General features: G+C 40.7%; 2 protein-coding genes across 5 annotated transcripts in view; both read right to left on the bottom strand.

Annotated features, from left to right (window-relative positions):
• LOC137047422 (zinc finger protein 850-like) overlaps positions 1–18,118 on the bottom strand; it is a 117,434-nt gene that overhangs the window by 66,770 nt on the left and 32,546 nt on the right. For 3 of the 4 annotated variants that reach the window (XM_067425071.1, XM_067425089.1, XM_067425056.1), the window contains exons 1-2: positions 6,124–6,192; positions 1,846–1,991 (exon numbers count right to left, since the gene is read on the bottom strand). In XM_067425071.1, the coding sequence (XP_067281172.1) occupies positions 1,846–1,930 (85 nt within the window). In that variant the 5' untranslated portion in view covers positions 1,931–1,991; positions 6,124–6,192. Of the gene's footprint in view, positions 1–1,845; positions 1,992–6,123; positions 6,193–18,118 lie in introns of those variants that run through there. The other variant, XM_067425064.1, reaches the window with a different exon arrangement.
• On the bottom strand, positions 8,038–9,736 carry LOC137049464 (melanoma-associated antigen E1-like). The gene is made up of 2 exons (XM_067427987.1): positions 9,655–9,736; positions 8,038–8,765 (listed from the first exon to the last, which is right to left on the bottom strand). The coding sequence occupies exons 1-2, from the start codon at positions 9,734–9,736 to the stop codon at positions 8,038–8,040; spliced, it is 810 nt and encodes a 269-aa protein (XP_067284088.1).

The raw sequence follows: 18,118 nt of genomic DNA, 5'->3' as shown, positions 1-18,118 counted from the left end.
GTTAACTATAGAAGAGATCAGGATTAGTGTGTGTCGCACTGGCATGACTCGCATCGGGCCTTTATTTGAGACCGGCCTTTATTTGTTCGTGCTGACCAGGCCCCCGCCACTATCAGAGGCCCGGCGTTTAATTGACTACAGGCTTTTATTTGAGGAAATACGGTAACAGAAGCTCTCAACAGAAGCTCTTACTGTATTCATGTCAATGTCGTGTTTCTTTGCGGTGTTAGCTGCGGTGAAAGAATTTTGTGAGAGAAATAACGTTGCAAAGTTCATTTGTGTTTATTCAGAGTTCTTAGATACAAACAAATTAAATTTGCCCACGCACAGCGCTCTCAACAACTCGGTACTATAACACTTCCTCAGCAATCTTTCCTCAGCTCTCCCTGTCTCTGCCTGGACTGGCAGTAGTGATGTGTCGTTCATGAACAATTCGTTCATTTTGAACAAATCTTTAATATGACTCGGGTTCATTTTGTGTTGACCGCGCATGCTCATTTCGCAACATATGAGTCTTTCGCTCTTCTGTCAGTAACGGAAACAGAAAAGATTAGTTCTTTCGAGTTCGGTTTCGAGTCTTTCGTTCTTCCTGTCAGTCCCATAGAGTATGCTGTATATATGCTTGAGAGAAAGCACGTTATCAATATTTTTTGGGAGAATATTCTAGTTAGAACTGGAGCTCAATCAGCTCCAACCTTGGAGAGACTGTGTATCTGTGTATGTGCGCAATATTCTGTGTTATAGATCAGTGTTGGAGGTGGATTACAGGCATCCTAAGAGATGGGTGAGCTTTTGTTCTGGTCAAGTTGGCACCTGCTCCAGGTCTGGAAGGTCACTACGGGCCTAATTACGGGGTGAAAGCGTCAACAAGTGATTTATGGGCACGTGAACCTGATTAACTGACAATTTGTGGAAATTTACCATGACTGTTCATTTTCTCTGAGCCAATCAGAATCATCCACCTTGCAGTAATGACGTGGATAGACCTTAATAACAGCATAACAGTTGAGAAATGGTATGTACGAGAGACGGGGCGAGAGGGAGCGCGAGCTAGGAGCTAAATTCCGCTTTAAGAACGGTCACATCACACCGTAACATTGATTATTCCTCCGAAACTGAAATAAAATAGATGTTTTATGTTCTGTAAACAGCCAACCCATCTCCGTTCGGCTAATATTGTTGCTTCTGTCTACAAAATATATTGTCTTTGAAAAACGTTCGTCTTTTTTAGTCACGTCCGTAACGCATGTGTATTTGTCTCATCTAAATATAAAACATGTTTATGTGCTGATATTTTGCTGATATGAAGTCAGGACTACTCAACTATTTTCGTGGGTTTATAAAAATATGAACAGATGATACAAGTCCGGTGAGTAAACTAGAAAAACAACTAGCCAATGGTGATTCAGGTGTGTGTGGAGGGTTGATCATGGCCATTTCAGCAGTGACTCGCAGAACAAGACAGTGGATTCAGTCAATTAAAAGAGTTCATCATTCCTGAAACTTTGCAGAATACGTGGAAAAGCATGATCAAAACCTTTCTTCAAATTGGGAATGTAGTTTATACGACAAAGCGAGCAGTGTAGCCGTTATGGTGCGATCAACAGAAACTCCCTCTATAATCAATAACGGCACAGCAAACTCTTATTTACATCGTGCATAAGCGTTGCTTGTTATAATGAGACAATCTGTGAGCGAGTAGACTTGACGAATGACACGTTTACTCCAGCCAGCAGGATTGACGGCATTCAAAAAATCAACTCATTTCTGCAGAGCTGGATAATGATCATCTGAATAAAGATCTGAAAAATGAGTTGAGAATGAAACTTTGAGAATGAAACCAACCTGTTCGTTCCTCAGTTTCTTCATGTTTCAAACTGAACACATTTTCAATCTTCAGGTCTTCATTCTCCTCTTTAATAAACGCCATCTTTATAGTAGTGTGTCACGTGGATCTGTCACTTCTCCAGGGGTTTTTCTGTGTGTTTGTCCTGTTTAAGATAATTAACAGAAAGAGAAAGAGTGAGTCTCAATCAGCTCTAGTTCAGTATCAGCGCAGTCTTGTCCTGTCGTCATCATCTATGTGGGCTGCATCTTAACATTGATTGGTTTGTTAGCGGACGAGCGTCTGACGTCAGTGTGTTGTCAATTCAGCGGGTAACTTTGACAAGAATAAATGAACAGACGCATATCGTTGCCAATACTGTTAATATTATGGCATTACTATCTGTAGCACCAACTATACTCGAGGCTATATATATAATTTTTATATATTTATTCCACACCAACGTAATGAATTGCTCTGCATCTGTGAGTGTGAGCAGGATTTTGATATTGCGGCTCTACTCCACTTTGCCCCAAATCTGCACAAGATGTCAGCACCATATTCTGACCTCCGGAGGCTTTAGTTTCTTCGGCGGAAGAGAATGAAGTTGCGTCGTCCATGTTTTTTTTAAGAAAACTGAAGACGAACAATAAAAAGAAATAGATCCATAGAGTTTTTTCGATAAGAAAACACTTTCCCCGGTCAATGCTCCAACAACAGCCCAGACATGGAGCTACTTCAGCCACCAGTCTCCCCATCCCTGTTCTAGAGACCTGCACTCCTGCAGGACGAGATTTGAGTGTAGTTTAGTTCATCACATAATCTAAAAATATTTTGAGATATTTATCATTTGATGTTTATATAAAAGGAGTGATAATACAAAAGTATTTTTAATGTCTTATCTGTTTAAGTGACGAAGAAGATCTGAATGTATAATTTAACTTCTTAATCCGCACCGGATCGTGGGCGGGGCGTCTGACGCAAGTGGGCGTGTCTCTACTTATAATTACTTTTGTTTTATACAAACTGTTCAATCAACTATATCAAACTATGCATCATTTGAAAGCTAAAACACTCAAGGTTCATGTTCTGAACTCGTTTTTGCAATAAATACACCAGAGAGGAAAGGGTTAAATTAAATGCTAAAGCAGTGGCTATTTAAACATTAGCATAATGAACGCGGTACTCATCTTTCATCTCCTGACGTTCAGATCAGATCGGACGAATCCACAAAACAACAGCATACATGTCTGTGTAAGAGTCCACTCTTCAAAATGCATCCCACTTTTAATCCAAAACAACGAAAAAATAAGGGGAAAAAACTAAAAATCCTCCGTTGTTTGCATAAGCGTTTTGCGTTAAGAGTAATCAATCATGTCCATTTTCAATGAAATAGCGATTGTAAGCCTTATTTTGACAATCTCCCCTGTACTGTGGACTGTTCCGGTCATATTAAACCCTCCCATGTCTCTTTCCTTCAATCACAAGCCCGGTTAGGAAACATGCTAGAAAGGGAGCGCGTCACTGGGTGATGCATCTGTCAGTCAAACTCGCCGGTCCCTAGTTGGATAAGCCAGTCAATGCCTAGCCAATGCATAGCCAGCATAGCAGGGATGGAAATTAGCACCCGCCACCAGCCAAATGCGGGTGATTTTGCGTTGTGGCGGGTAAACTCGCTTCACCTACCGGCCACCGTGGCGGGTAAATAAAAATAGCATACTGTTTCCCCTCTTTATAAACTGTGTTCAGTGCATGCGAGTGCGGCCGTATATCCGAATATGACCAGTCGTTTTCGCCGTCATTACCCGGATGTAGTGCCAGAAGACGCGAATAATAACCATAATAACTCGCGCGCGCTGAGAGAAGATCCGTCACTGTCATCCGGAAGCGCGCACCCGTCTCACTATGGTCTCACAGCGCGCAAATATTGAGTTCTCTTTCAAGTCTTGTGCTTAAACAGACAAACTCACACAAAAAGTATGCCAACATGTTCATCTTGATGAGTATTCTAGCAGACATAGTCTGAATATGCCTTAAGTGAACTGTATACAGTCGTGAAAGATGACGCATATCCTTCTATTAGGTCTTAAAGGGGAAGTAGCTTTTACTGCTATGTTTAATGTCAAACAAAAGGACATCACTCAATGCTCTTGATTGAATAGCTTTTGTAAGTTTAATAAGGATTAATCTTTCATTTAAACAGTTAAATATGCAGATATTTTACATTTGATAACTTTATTCCATTTCTGTACCTTTCTGCAGGCCAGTAGACCTGTACATTATTATTTAATGTACACGTGTGAGGTCGAGTTAAACATTTTAGTTTGAATTTTATTTTATACTGTGGGTTGTTGCAATGTGCGAAATAAATATTTGCATAATTTGTAATTGATTTATTATTTGAAACTTTAATATTAATTAATGTAATTGCAATGCCTTGATTTTTAGTGAAGTTACACAGTCATAGCATTAGCCATAAATGCAATGAATAATTGGCATAATTTCTTTTAGTGCTTCGTTTCAGCCAATAATTTTTATTTCGGTGCATCCCTACTGACAATAATCTGCTCGGTGTGTCGTCAACACACTTCAGGAGATGCCAAAACTAGTCGTTTCATTGTCGGTACTAAAAACCTAAACTGGAAGCCATAAAAGAATCATCCAAATGCCACATCCAGGTAAAAAAAAAAAAAAAAAAAAAAAAAAAGAGAGAACACAGAGCCCTACTCATTTAATGAAATGTATATCAGTTCATTGTTTGTGTATAAGAGTGAAAAATGTCAGTATTTCATTGAGATTTGAGATTAAATAAACAGTTTAAGTATTGTAGAGCTTGTAGTATTAATTTTCACGTGCAGTTACACATTGTCGGTTAAAAACAAGAAAGTGGCTGGTAAAAACATTGAGTGGCTGGTAGATTTTGAAATCCACCAGCCACAGTGGCCGGTGGACAAAAAAGTTAATTTCCATCCCTGCAGCATAGATTTGATTGATGGATGTAGTAACGAATCAAAAGACAATATTTTGCGTAGTTTATGTAAGAGATGTCGTAAGAAGCATTAGTGAATACCTCATGCTTACTTAGCTGTTACTTAGCGTCGTCTTCACAGTTTTCATTCATCGTATCCAGCGCCTGCCAGTGTGAGCGCACACACTTACACACAACGCGCAGACTAAATTAGAGACTGTTTTTATCAACTAAATGAGTTTTTTTACACTTGTAAATTCTGTAAATAGTTGTTTTAGTTATCAGGGACTGCAAATGCATTATAATTAGCAGTTTATTGCAGATTTATTTGAATAAAAAATACTCTTTACTATTACACAAATGTTCTAATATAATTGGACTTTATTGAAAGGACGCCCAGTCTTTTTTGACATAAAAGCTTACAGAAGCTACATTTTTGAGAGAATCGTCCTCAAATGTTAATCAAAGCATGATCAGACATTCAGTTTTATATTTAGGTTATTTCAGGGCATTAAAATTAAAATCTAATATTTTTTTCCATAAGGGATTAATAAAAAAATAAAAACGTGAGTCACTTACATGCATATTTCCCCTTGTTTTAATCTGTCCCTATACTACTTTGAGTTATTATGACTTTTGGGTAACATAATTTAAAGTGTCTAGTTTAAAATAAGACCACATTTATGGATATAGACCATAGGGTTTGTCATTTTTTTATTTATTTCTCAGGGCAGGGCGAGGGTTAAGAGGTTAAACCATTTCTTATAAATATGTGACTCACTTTATAGAAAATATGAGTAAGTAAATCATAGACAGAAAAGTCACTGTATAACAGGAATGACCCACCTTCCATTAAAACAATAGGAAGGACAATTCAACAGTGAAAATGCAACCTATTGTGTGCTACTAGCATCATATTCTTGTGGTTTGAGGCTTTTTTAACCCCCATACCCACCCCTACCCTAAAACAGATGCAAAAAACGGCAGGAGCAACAATAACTGTTAGATTATTAGATTAGTTTAAGGACAGAACAGTCGCCAAGATTTAAAAACGACAGCAAAAGTACTGTAGTGAAACTGCGGCTCTGCAGACAGATTTTACTGGATAAAAGGGGGAAACGTGTCAGTGGAACAGCCGAGGGGAACAGGAGAGTAGGCAGTTTACACACAACACTTTATTCATTATTAAAAGTACAATTCAACATCGTAAAACACATTATCCCCCTTTTATCAGCCAGTGCAGTCACACGTAGACGGGATCACGTCAGCAAGGTGAACATTATGATGTTTAATATGAAATATTAAAACTTTGATACAAACAAACACAAACCTTTGCTGAGGCGAATATCACAGCAGACGGAAGAGCGCGGCGCAGCCTTATGACGTCACATCACCACACCAAAATAAAAGTCCCGTTCACACACTGCTGAGTATACATTCACATAAGAGCACACACTTACAAATAATAAAAGAGATGACAGAAACTCATGTTGTTTAATGATGTGCTGAACATAGGAAACTAGTTAATACTGTTAGACTTTGTCTAAAGGTTAAAACTGTATTGTTTAGGGGAATACATTATTTATATGATATACATTTTATATTTAATTATGTGTGCATGTGTGTATGAGCACTGAAATGTGAAATGTCTATTTCGAACTTAATTTAGTATCAATTCATATGTAGTATATAGCTTACTGTACATAATAAGGAAAAAATAGTTTGTCTTAGCACCATTTTAGCACTATTTTAAGTTTCATGGGTCAAATTAAATGTGCTCGCATTCATTAATATTGACTTGTGTGTGCTTATATAAGTATCATTATTCTTTAAAAAATAGTGGGATACTAAGTCCATATATGATGCATAAGTTTTTAACGTTTTAAAAATTCACATTTAAAGAAATATAAATATTTATTGAAATGGAAGACTGTTTTTGAGCAACAAGATTAGATAAATTTAGTATATTTATTAAAGAGCCACATGGCACCTAACTGTGCGCTGTTGTTTATCGGCAGGTTATGGAGTGAGGCGCATGAGGACGGCGGTCGAGATGGGTCTGTCTGTGGCCTGCAAGACAGGGGCGTAACTTGAAGGGGCGTAACTTGAAGTTGTCCAAATCACACCGAACCACACGAGATGTCAGAAGTCAGAACGAGATTTTGTTGGCAACATGGCAACTCGTTTAGAGACAACGGTAAGAATATTTTCCAGAGATAACCGTTTAAATTGAAATGTATAAGTCATTTTCATACAGTATGAACAAATTTTGGTATTGTTTCTGAAGTTCATAATCTATTAACTCAACCGTCCTCGCTTAGCGTTGTTAAGCAATATTTTACGTTCTGGCGGGATCATGTTGCCTTCTCGTGCTCTCAGAATTGTCGTAAATACATAGAGTTTCTTTGGTATAACAATGTACATGAACACCCTTCCATTTCGAAACTTGAATGCTATGAGCTCGTGACCACGATTTCAGAAGTTGTAAATATCACTTTTTTGATAGCACGTGAAGGCATCATAATGTTAACTTGGCGGGCAGAACAGAAGCTTGCTAGCGCAATGAATCACTAAATTTGTCGAAACGTTAGCTTTACATTAAAAAATAATATTAGTGGTTGTTTGATCTGATGTTTAACGTGCTGTATTCATTAAAATTAAGGGTAAACATTAGGGTAACTTGGGAGCCCAATCTGTATCATGTAACGTTATTTATTTCCCCCCACATATCTCCCACACGTCGCTGCATTCAGAATAATGCAGGGCTTTTTGTTGTGATTACTAGTGCATGTTTATAAGAATGTACCATACAAGTAATTCTAACTGTCTTGTCCACCATCAAATGAAATGTGTGTAAAAAATGTAATTCTTAATCTATTTTCTTCCAGCTTCATCCAACAGTTTGTAGGGAAGATATTTTAAAAAATCCTATTTTTGAAGCCCCCAACTACAAATGCCAGTTCTGCAGCAAAATGGGAGAGTATGCATATGTTGTGGCACATATGCAAACACACGAGAAGACAGCTGTTAAACATGGAGGTATCTGTCAGTTTAAATAAATATTTCAAATTGTCCCCTTGTAATGTTAAACATTTAATTTCAATGTCAATTTGTTTACAGTTTTAATTTTGCCAGTGTAAGGTATGTATGAGTAGTTTGTAAATCTTTATTTCTATTTGTTAATAGGGTATAAAATTTACAGATGCCACAGTGGATGTTGCAGAAGTCATCATTATCATTGCTGCTATTGTGCAAGGATTATTACTCTGCAAAATTTGTTTTTGATCCATGTGCAGAAATGTGGGTTAGTTGATGCATCAATAGCTCCCTGTGTCTCTGCACCCTCCGGCATCCGTGCAGCCTCCGACGTCTGTGAACCCTCCGGCATCCGTGCAGCCTCCAGCGTCTGTGAACCCTCCGACATCCGTGCACCCTCCAGCGTCTGTGAACCCTCCGGCATCCGTGCAGCCTCCGACGTCTGTGAACCCTCCGGCATCCGTGCAGCCTCCGACGTCTGTGAACCCTCCGGCATCCGTGCAGCCTCTAGCGTCTGTGAACCCTCCGGCATCCGTGCAGCCTCTGACGTCTGTGAACCCTCCGGCATCCGTGCAGCCTCCGACGTCTGTGAACCCTCCGACATCCGTGCACCCTCCAGCGTCTGTGAACCCTCCGACATCCGTGCAGCCTCCGACGTCTGTGAACCCTCCGGCATCCATGCAGCCTCCGACGTCTGTGAACCCTCCGGCATCCGTGCAGCCTCTAGCGTCTGTGAACCCTCCGGCATCCGTGCAGCCTCTAGCGTCTGTGAACCCTCCGGCATCCGTGCAGCCTCCAGCGCCTGTGAACCCTCCGGCATCCGTGCAGCCTCCGGCATCCGTGCAGCCTCCGACGTCTGTGAACCCTTCGGCATCCGTGCAGCCTCTAGCGTCTGTGAACCCTCCGGCATCCGTGCAGCCTCCGACGTCTGCAACCCTATACATGTGCAGAAATGCACCTGGGGTAACAACCATCATGTGAGCTGTGAGCTGGAGCAATGTAAACGGGCTTCTGAATTTTCCAGTAGAAGTGGCTTCATGGGGTTTCAGTGCATCCACGTGAAGTCAATATCATACTGTCCTATTTCATCCGAACCAGACGTTACACTCAAGGAAGAAGTTCTGTCAGATATGGTAGGAAGAAAGTGGATTTCTGACAATACAAAGAAAATGTGTCTTGCTAGAAAACAAAAAGCGGAGTCTGAGAGCTGCCCACTGAGTAAAGAAGTCTCATTAGGGAATGGAACATCAAAAATATGTGTGTCAGTCCTGGAAACATGCACCTCATATTATTCTCGGTTAGGTAGAGTAACTGTTTGTTTCGACAAAAAAAGAAACACTTGGCACTGCCCATGCTCTAAGCCAAGGAATTCATGTCCTCATAAGTCCAAGGGAAGATATTTTAAAAAATCCTATTTTTGAAGCCCCCAACTACAAATGCCAGTTCTGCAGCAAAATGGGAGAGTATGCATATGTTGTAGCACATATGCAAACACACGAGAAGACAGCTGTTAAACATGGAGGTATCTGTCAGTTTAAATAAATATTTCAAATTGTCCCCTTGTAATGTTAAACATTTAATTTCAATGTCAATTTGTTTACAGTTTTAATTTTGCCAGTGTAAGGTATGTATGAGTAGTTTGTAAATCTTTATTTCTATTTGTTAATAGGGTATAAAATTTACAGATGCCACAGTGGATGTTGCAGAAGTCATCATTATCATTGCTGCTATTGTGCAAGGATTATTACTCTGCAAAATTTGTTTTTGATCCATGTGCAGAAATGTGGGTTAGTTGATGCATCAATAGCTCCCTGTGTCTCTGCACCCTCCGGCATCCGTGCAGCCTCCGACGTCTGTGAACCCTCCGGCATCCGTGCAGCCTCCAGCGTCTGTGAACCCTCCGACATGCTCTAAGCCAAGGAATTCATGTCCTCATAAGTCCATTGCCAAATGGCACTTGAACCAGACTCGACCTGAACTTTTCTTAAAAGTTAGAAGTACAGACAGTGATGTGTTCGACACCTTTGTAGAATCTGATCCTCAAGATGTACACAGTACTGAGGACATTATTCTCTATCCACCTGACAAAAAAGATTTGAATGCAATGGTCCTTTACTTGCTGAACAACAAGAAATTGCCAGCAGTCCTGCCAAAAGATGTTTGTTCACCACAGAACATGGAGACTCTGCCAAAGCATCTCATTCCAATTGAGACCTTTTGCACTGTATGCCCAGGGAAGATCCCTCTTTCGGATCCAATCTTTATTACTCAAAGAGCAAAGATTGTCACGTTTACTGGCATACTGAAAGGTGTGCGTTATTTAGGAATACATTATTGTTTCTTAATATTTACAAGGCCCAGTCTAATTAAAGTTTTACTTTAAGATAGCAGGTTTATTTCATAAGTACAGGCCAGTTACATACAGTTAAATTGTTAATTCAAATTAAAACCTACAGTGATCCCATGACTAATACAGTATTATTTTTCTTCCTTGTAGATGTGGCCACATACTGTAAAAGGTGTGGTGTATGTGGTCATTTTTACAGATACCAGGAATGGGCCGAGGGGCTGCACAATTTCTTATTTCAATTCCCGCTGCACTCCAGGGACCACGAACAGCGGGGAACAGCAGGAACACACACACAGGAACCACAACGATCTGACAACATGAGACACCAGTTACTGAACACATAAAGACACACACTGATGATAACCAGCTGGCGCTGCTGATTAGTGACCATGCCCACAGACAGTTCACAAGAGGAGAGAGAGACAGCGGATTCATGAACCGTGACACCGTCTACAATCTTTGACAGAAATGGGGTTAAAGTTACGGCAGTTTAATGCCTACAAAAACGGCCGGTTTGGACTACAACAAGCTTCTTCCTGGGTTGGTGACATCATAAACCCTTGCTAGTCACCGCAGATGTGACTTCTGCCCGTAATGGTAAGGGGCGTGGCTTTACCGCCAACCTGTGCTTGGCGCTTCAGGATGGGCTTCAAGGGTTAGTTCACCCAAAAATGAAAATTATTTCATTAATTACTCACCCTCATGTCGTTGGAGACCTGTAAGACCTTCGTTCATCTTCGGAACACAAATGAAGATATTTTTGTTGAAAGCTGATGGCTGAGAAAGGCCTCAGATAGGCCTCCATTGGCATTCAGTACATTTCCACTGACTCACTTACAAGACCCATAAAAGGCACTAAAGAGGTCGTTACAAAGTCCATCTCACTACAGTGGCTGTACAATAATTTTCGAATGCGATGAAAATAGTTATTGTGCGCACAAAAATCTAAATAACGACTTTATCCACCAAGTTATTGACGTGAACTCAACGCATGCACGAGAATATTACACAGATCCGCTGTTCGAATACTTGACCTGGAAGAGGAGGTACACAAAAACTATTCTCGTCGCTTCGTAAAATTATTCTACAGCCACTGTAGTGAGATGGACTTTGTAACGAAGTTTTTAGTGCATTTAATAGGTCTTGTGAGTGGGTCAGTGGAAATATACTGAATGCCAATGGAGGCCTTTCTGAAGCCTTTCTCAGCCATCAGCTTTCAACAAAAATATCTTCATTTGTGTTCTGAAGATGAATGAAGGTGTTACGGGTGTCCAACGACATGAGGGTGAGTAATTAATGAAATAACTTTCATTTTTGGGTGAACTAACCCTTTCATAGAAAGCAGGAAGCAAACGAGGCCGTTAAAAGGACAGTGGACAGTGGTGTGGAATAAAGGTAAAATATAAGAAAATGACACTCATGACAATGCAGGAGCTTAATGGAGCCGAAGAGCCGAAGTTGGTAATATCCACAAATCTGACCATGGATGCGCAGAATTAGTCAGTCACATTGCCGAGGAAATGCGCCGCAAATCTGTCTGCAATGTGAAAGAAATGGATTCACGGATGTCAATCACCATTGATGGCAGACCCTATCTAATAATCTGTGTAAGGTGTGACGTCAGCAGTAAGGGGGATGTAGACAATGTTTTCCTGGATCTAGTGGAACAGATGGGGTCGCTGCTGAATCCATTTATAACTCAATGAAGGCGGGTCTACATAAAGCTGGGATGGATGAGGACATTTTGAAGACGCACATGATGAGCATTGCCACAGATGGAGCTGTGGTGCTCACAGGAAAAGCCATTGGGCTTGTTGTTAGACTCAAAGAAAAGTTTCCAAACGTGCAGTCTGTTCACTATCTGGCACATAGATTAGAACTGGCTGTTAGAGATGGCTTAAAGGAAGTGTATGTAAGATTGTGGCCAAAACTGGTACTGCAATATAATTTCAAATGACTGCAGAGCGGTGTATCCTACTTTCCCCAGATGCCGAATCACTACTGACTTTGTGATTGATAGATAGGTGGAGCTTCAGGCAAAAACATCAACATCAGTTGAGGGCTGCAAAAAACAACTTTTAAATGGCAATATCCTGGCCGGACAACTGTTGACAGTGATACAAGTATTTTAAATTAACATGATTTCTTAATGTCTATTGAGATATCAGGGACGTTTTATGATTAATTGAAATACATTTCTTACATACAGTTCCTTTAAAGAAGTGGTTGGCACTAATGAGCTATAGTTCTTTATTTCAAAGTGATTCTCACTCCAATCAGTCAACCAGGAACGCCAGATTGCTTAGAGAAGCATCGGCCGAGCTTGACATGGAAATACTGAAGATAGGTCAAATATTCAACATCAGATGGGTTGCCAGCAGCTTTAAACAAGTAAAAGCAGTATGAAAAGATTTCCCCACACTAGCACTCCATTTCAAAACAGCCAGTGAGGACACATCACGCAATGATCTTGAGGCAAAAATAAAAGGGACTTCTCAAGCAAATGGCTAACTCATGGGTTGTGGAAGATTTGGGCGTCATGAAAGACATCCTGTGTGAACTCCAGAGCCTGTCTCTCAAGCTGCAGAAAAGAGAAATGTCACTTGTGAATCCAAGTCTCGCCATCCAACAAACTATCAATGTTTTGACGCCATGAAGACAAATTGTGGGGGGAAATCAAACATGAAGGCTGAACAGTCAGTCTCATCTGACCGTTTTAAAGGCAATCCACAATTGTGTCCCTAACCAAGCGATTACCAGTCAAATTTGGTCAGAATACTGATTAGAATCTATTATTTAATTGAAATATGGACATGACTGTATGATTATGCTTTAACTCAAAACGCAATGTAAAAATAAATTTTCAGTGATTTATTTTATCCTTTAAAGCATAAATAGATGGCCCTTTACAACATTGTGGAGTTCTCAGATTGCTCAGTCGGGATTGTGAGCAGTAAATGGTTAAATGAGGACTCCTCCATAACTCTGTGGTCACCTTATCCACAAGTTTCCTATGCCCCATGAACCCTTGCGTCAAAAGTGGGCGAGTCTTCCGGTTCGAAATAAACAAGCGAGACGACATTGACATTTAACAATTGACAGTCAGTCAAGCTATCCAAACGTGCTAACTATGTGGGAACACAACCTCAACAAACTTAAAAATGGTGAAACAACAGTACCTTTACCCTCCGCTGTAGTTGGTTGGGAAGATGACGTAAAAAAGCGGCCTCGTATCACGTACGGTAGTATTTTTAGCTATTTTCTTGATTCAGTAGCCTGTGATGAATAAATTAATGAATGAGGCATTTATATAGCGCTTTCAAATGTACTACTGTACACCCAAAGTGCTTAACACTCATGTCAGGGGTCTCTCCTTAACCACCACCAGTGTGCAGCATCCACTTGGATGATGCGACGGCAGCCACAGTACAACGGCGCCAGTGCGCTCACCACACACCAGCGATAGGTGGAGAGGAGAGAGGGTGATAGAGCCAATTCAGTGGATGAGGATTATTAGGAGGCCATGATTGGTAAGGGCCAATCGAGGGAATTTGGCCAGGACACCGGGGTTACACCCCTACTCTTTTACGAGAAGTGCCATGGGATTTTTAATGACACAGAGAGTCAGGACCTCGGTTTAACGTCTCATCCGAAGGATGGTGTTAGGACCCACACAGACCACAGGGTGAGCGCCCCCTGCTGGCCTCACTAACACCTCTACCAGGTGATGGTAAGGCAATGAGCAATTTGAAAAGCTCAGAGGTGTATCAGTATCTGCATAGTGACAAAGTCGGTCGGGTGTTATTTAAGGATGTTGGAAACAACCTAGTTTATCTAAAAGAGAACGTTGAGCCAAGCCAGAGCCTTCACGTATCCCATCATAAGGCTTGGGTGCTAGCATCGGTGACAGGTGAAGTACAGACAGCGGGTTGTTCATGTATTACAGGGCCAGGACGCTCTTGTAGTCATGCAGCAGCACTTTTGTGGAAGGTCAGTAAAGTAAGGACAATTAAGTGCACTGTGTTTGTTTATTGTATTGCAATATTATTAATTAACTAATAAATGTACTAAATTGAAATGTTTAGTGTGTGTCATTCATTCATGTTCTGCATATGTTGCTTCACAGTAACTTCGTTGCTTCATTTTGGCTTATGTTCAAAACACTCACGTTTACGCCACTCAATTAGTTTAGTCCGGTTATTTGTACACCCGCGAACAGCACATGTTGTCCCTGAGCTCCGCAACGACATCTCTCTTAAAGGTTTGCGACTTTACATATTAAAACAATGATCCGAATTATTAAACAAAAACGTAGCCTCGTCACTAACTAGCACACAAAATACCATTGGCATACTACTTCCGCTGCCTCACCGGAAGTTGTACCCACGCTCTTTTTTACAGTAGCGCCCCCCGGAAAAAGGTGGATACTGACCCTGGAAAACAAAAAGGCAGCTTTGTTGATGCATGAATTTCCTGGAGAGACATGGAAATCACATTAAATCAATATTTTGGGCACAGCAGATAGATTTTTTTTCTTTTTCCAGAATTAGAAATAATTTAAACTGAGCATCTGCTCTCATTTTCAATAAAAGTACAGTACAACCAACATACTACTACTACTACAAACAGCCAGCAACTTATTTAGAACATCTCAGTTTTTACTAAAGTGTTTTCTACACACTGGACCCCAATGGTGGCCTGATAATTTCTCGCTCGTTGGCTTCTCCTCTGCCATCCTGTCCGTGCTATGTTTTGTTTTCTTTGCGCTGCTGCTGGCGCGTGCGGCTGACGTCACATATAGGCAGACTGAGTAATGTTTTAAAAGTGCTAAAGCCGGGTGCACACTGTGCGATTTTGCCCACGATTTGGCCGTCTGAGACAAATTTTGCAAATCCTAAAAGATTCCTCAGATCCTAGGCTAAAATCTGACGTCTTTGGTCGTTAGTTTAACATGTTCACGGGCTGCCGATTAATGAGCGCTGCGATCAAATTTTACCTCAGACGAAATTCTGGCAGTGTCAGAAGATTTGGCACAGAATCCTGCAGTGTGACTTCTCCTACGACGAGAGTCAAATATCTTGGTTTTTCAAGACAAACTATGACCAAATCGAGAGCTAGAAATTTATTTGTAGCCAGCATTTCAGTCCCGCATGTAATGCAGCTCACTGTCACCAAACGCGTCATTCATTGATGATATAAAGCTCCGGGTGAGTTTTCTTGCGCACGCCTTAATTATCGTGCAGTCTGACATTAATGACAACTGAGATCTTACAGTGTGACATGGCTTACATCAGGGATTATGTTCGTACAGTCTGACAAGGGACATTCGCAAAAGATTTTGAAAAATCGCACAGTGTGCAGGACCCATAAGAAAAAACATCCATATAAAGTCTGACGTGCTTAAATCGAATGCGTTATTTCCTAGTATCGATCCAATCGATCGATTACCTTTAAAAAAAATATTAGATCGATATATGTCGTCTGGAAGGCCAACTTGCCGAGCACAGATCGATGTAGTTGGATCATAGGAATATAAATCGATACATCGATGTAGTAGATGAATCGGTACACCCCTAGTGAAAATGCATTCTTGCTTTGTTGCTCCTCATTTTGTGCAGACCTACCAAATGGGTTTGCCACTTACTGGTCATAAGTCTCTGCTCACTTTCTACCAGCGAGTCATTCGTTAAAAGTCTGAGGTTTAACACAGTCGGTCAAGACGAGCCTTCATGCACGCAAGTTTTATTTTGGATTGAAGCCTCAACCGTCCATTGAGTTCCTACATCCTCCAGATTCTTTACCACCTTTACCAAATAACTGTCCCATTTGCAACATGCAAGGGTTTGGTCAAGAGTAAGAGAACTACTTTGTTTACAAGTTTGTTTAAAGGGAGAGGTCACCCAAAAAGGTAAATTCTATTATCATTTACCCTCAAGTTGTTCCAAACTTGTAAAAGTTTCTTTCTTCTGTTGAACACAAAACAAATAGATCATTTAAAAAATGTTTGTAACCAGACAGCTGACTATTGTTGTATTATATTGGAGCAGGAGATTAAGCAGGAAATGGAGCAGGAGCCGGTGCCAGAACTGGAGGCCTGGCAGGAGCCAGAGAGGGAGCAGGAGCAGGAGCCGGTGCCAGAACTGGAGATGGAGCAGGAGCCGGAGGCCTGGCAGGAGGTGCGGCCCCACTGCGTAGAGCCCCCGGTGCCTCGAGGAGCGTTGTGACTTAAAGAAGCAGGTCAAAATGCTCTCAGAGACTCTGGGGGAGATCTACAGGCCACAAAGGCCAGCCATCCCACTGTCCTTTGTTTTGGTAAGTCCGCCTTCTCATGTTGAACCGTTTGTGGGTGTGTTTGCTGATTATTTGTATTTCTCATTCTTTTCAGGTCGAGGGATGCGTCTGCTGCCCAACCACAGTGTGGAACAGAAAACGCCCGCAATGCTCTGTTGCTTGATATAAACCTTAAATAAAATCTTAAAATTCATACTGTCCTGTCTGTTTTGGCACTGAAGACTGGAGTAATGATGATAAATTCAGCTTTGATCACAGGAATAAATTACACTTAACTATATATTCACATAGAACATAGTTTTTTTTACATTTGAGAAATATTTCATAATATTACAACTTTTTACATTAATAATATAATAATAATAATATGTTTATTTTTTATAGAGCCTTTCAGGAACCCAAGGTCGCTTTACAATGTAGTACAAAAACAATCGGCCTGTTCATGATAAAAAATAAACAAGCAGGTGTACAACAATCAACTCCAGATAGACAACAACAACAAAGAAGTTACATAATCAAACCGAACAATTAACAGCAACTAGTCATGTAACATGAAAAGGTGTAAGATCACTTTGAAGGCTGATGTGGTGCGAGAGATAATTATTTACTATCCAAAGAAAACAGGTGAGTTTTAAGTTCGGATTTCAACAACTGTAGAGTCGGTGCGTTACGGATAGTCAAGGGCAGCTTGTTCCATAATATAGGGCCAGTAACACTAAAAGCCCTACCTCCCATAGTAGTGCGTTTAAACTTTGGTACAACAAGCAGATTATCATTGCTGGATCTGAGGGTCCGGGCAGGAATATATCTGTGAACTAACTCAGCAAGGTAAAGTGGTGCAGGGCCATAAATGGGTTTGTAGACTAAAACTAACAGTTTAAACTGGATGAGGCTGGCCACAGGAAGCCAGTGAAGTTGGTTGAGGATGGGAGTTATGTGGACAGATTTTTTATTAAACGTTAGTGCTCGGGCAGCAGAGTTTTGTACCATTTGGAGGCGATGTACAGCCTTTGCTGGTAAGCCGCTGTATAGAGCATTGCAGTAGTCAAGTCGTGAGGTTATGAATGCGTGAATAACGGTTTCAGCATCATTAATGTTGAGGGATCGGCGGATACGTACAATATTTCGCAAGTGGAAAAAGCATGTCTGTCTGACCAATATGTGAGTCAAAAGATAATGAAGAGTCAAGCAATACCCCCAGATTACGCACAGTTTTTGAAGGGTTAATCCATACACCATCAATATTAATGAAAATGTCATGTTGCAAATTTTGAGATTTAGGGCCAATCAACAAGATTTCCGTTTTATCAGTATTTAATTGTAGGAAGTTATCAGTCATCCAGGTTTTAAGTTCCTGAAGGTATGAGTTAACAGAAGTGGAAGGATGAGCTAAATTGCATTTAACTGTGAAATAAATCTGAATATCATCAGCATAACTATGAAAGTAAAGACCATGTCGTCTGATTATCTGACCTAGTGGCAGTACATGAATGAGAAATAAGAGCGGACCAAGTACAGAATCTTGAGGTACACCATAAGAGATAGTAACGGTACTTGATCGATCTTTACCTATTCTTACAAACAGCTGTCTATCTGAAAGATACGAGGTCAACCACTGAAGAGCAGCACCAGTGATGCCTATCGCAGA

Source organism: Pseudorasbora parva, chromosome 2 (assembly GCF_024679245.1).
Source record: "Pseudorasbora parva isolate DD20220531a chromosome 2, ASM2467924v1, whole genome shotgun sequence".
In the NCBI taxonomy this organism is placed as follows: domain Eukaryota; kingdom Metazoa; phylum Chordata; class Actinopteri; order Cypriniformes; family Gobionidae; genus Pseudorasbora; species Pseudorasbora parva.
The sequence above is the reverse complement of the archived record's forward strand: the minus strand, read 5'-3'. Positions and strand labels throughout refer to the sequence as shown.

Coding starts and splice junctions, on each gene's coding strand:
- LOC137049464 (XM_067427987.1), bottom strand. CDS start 9,736: ATGTCGGAGGGTTCACAGACGCTGGAGGCTGCACGGATGCCGGAGGGT. Junction 8,766..9,654: donor GGCTGCACGGATGCCGGAGG/GTGCAGAGACAC, acceptor GCACATGTATAG/GGTTGCAGACGTCGGAGGCT.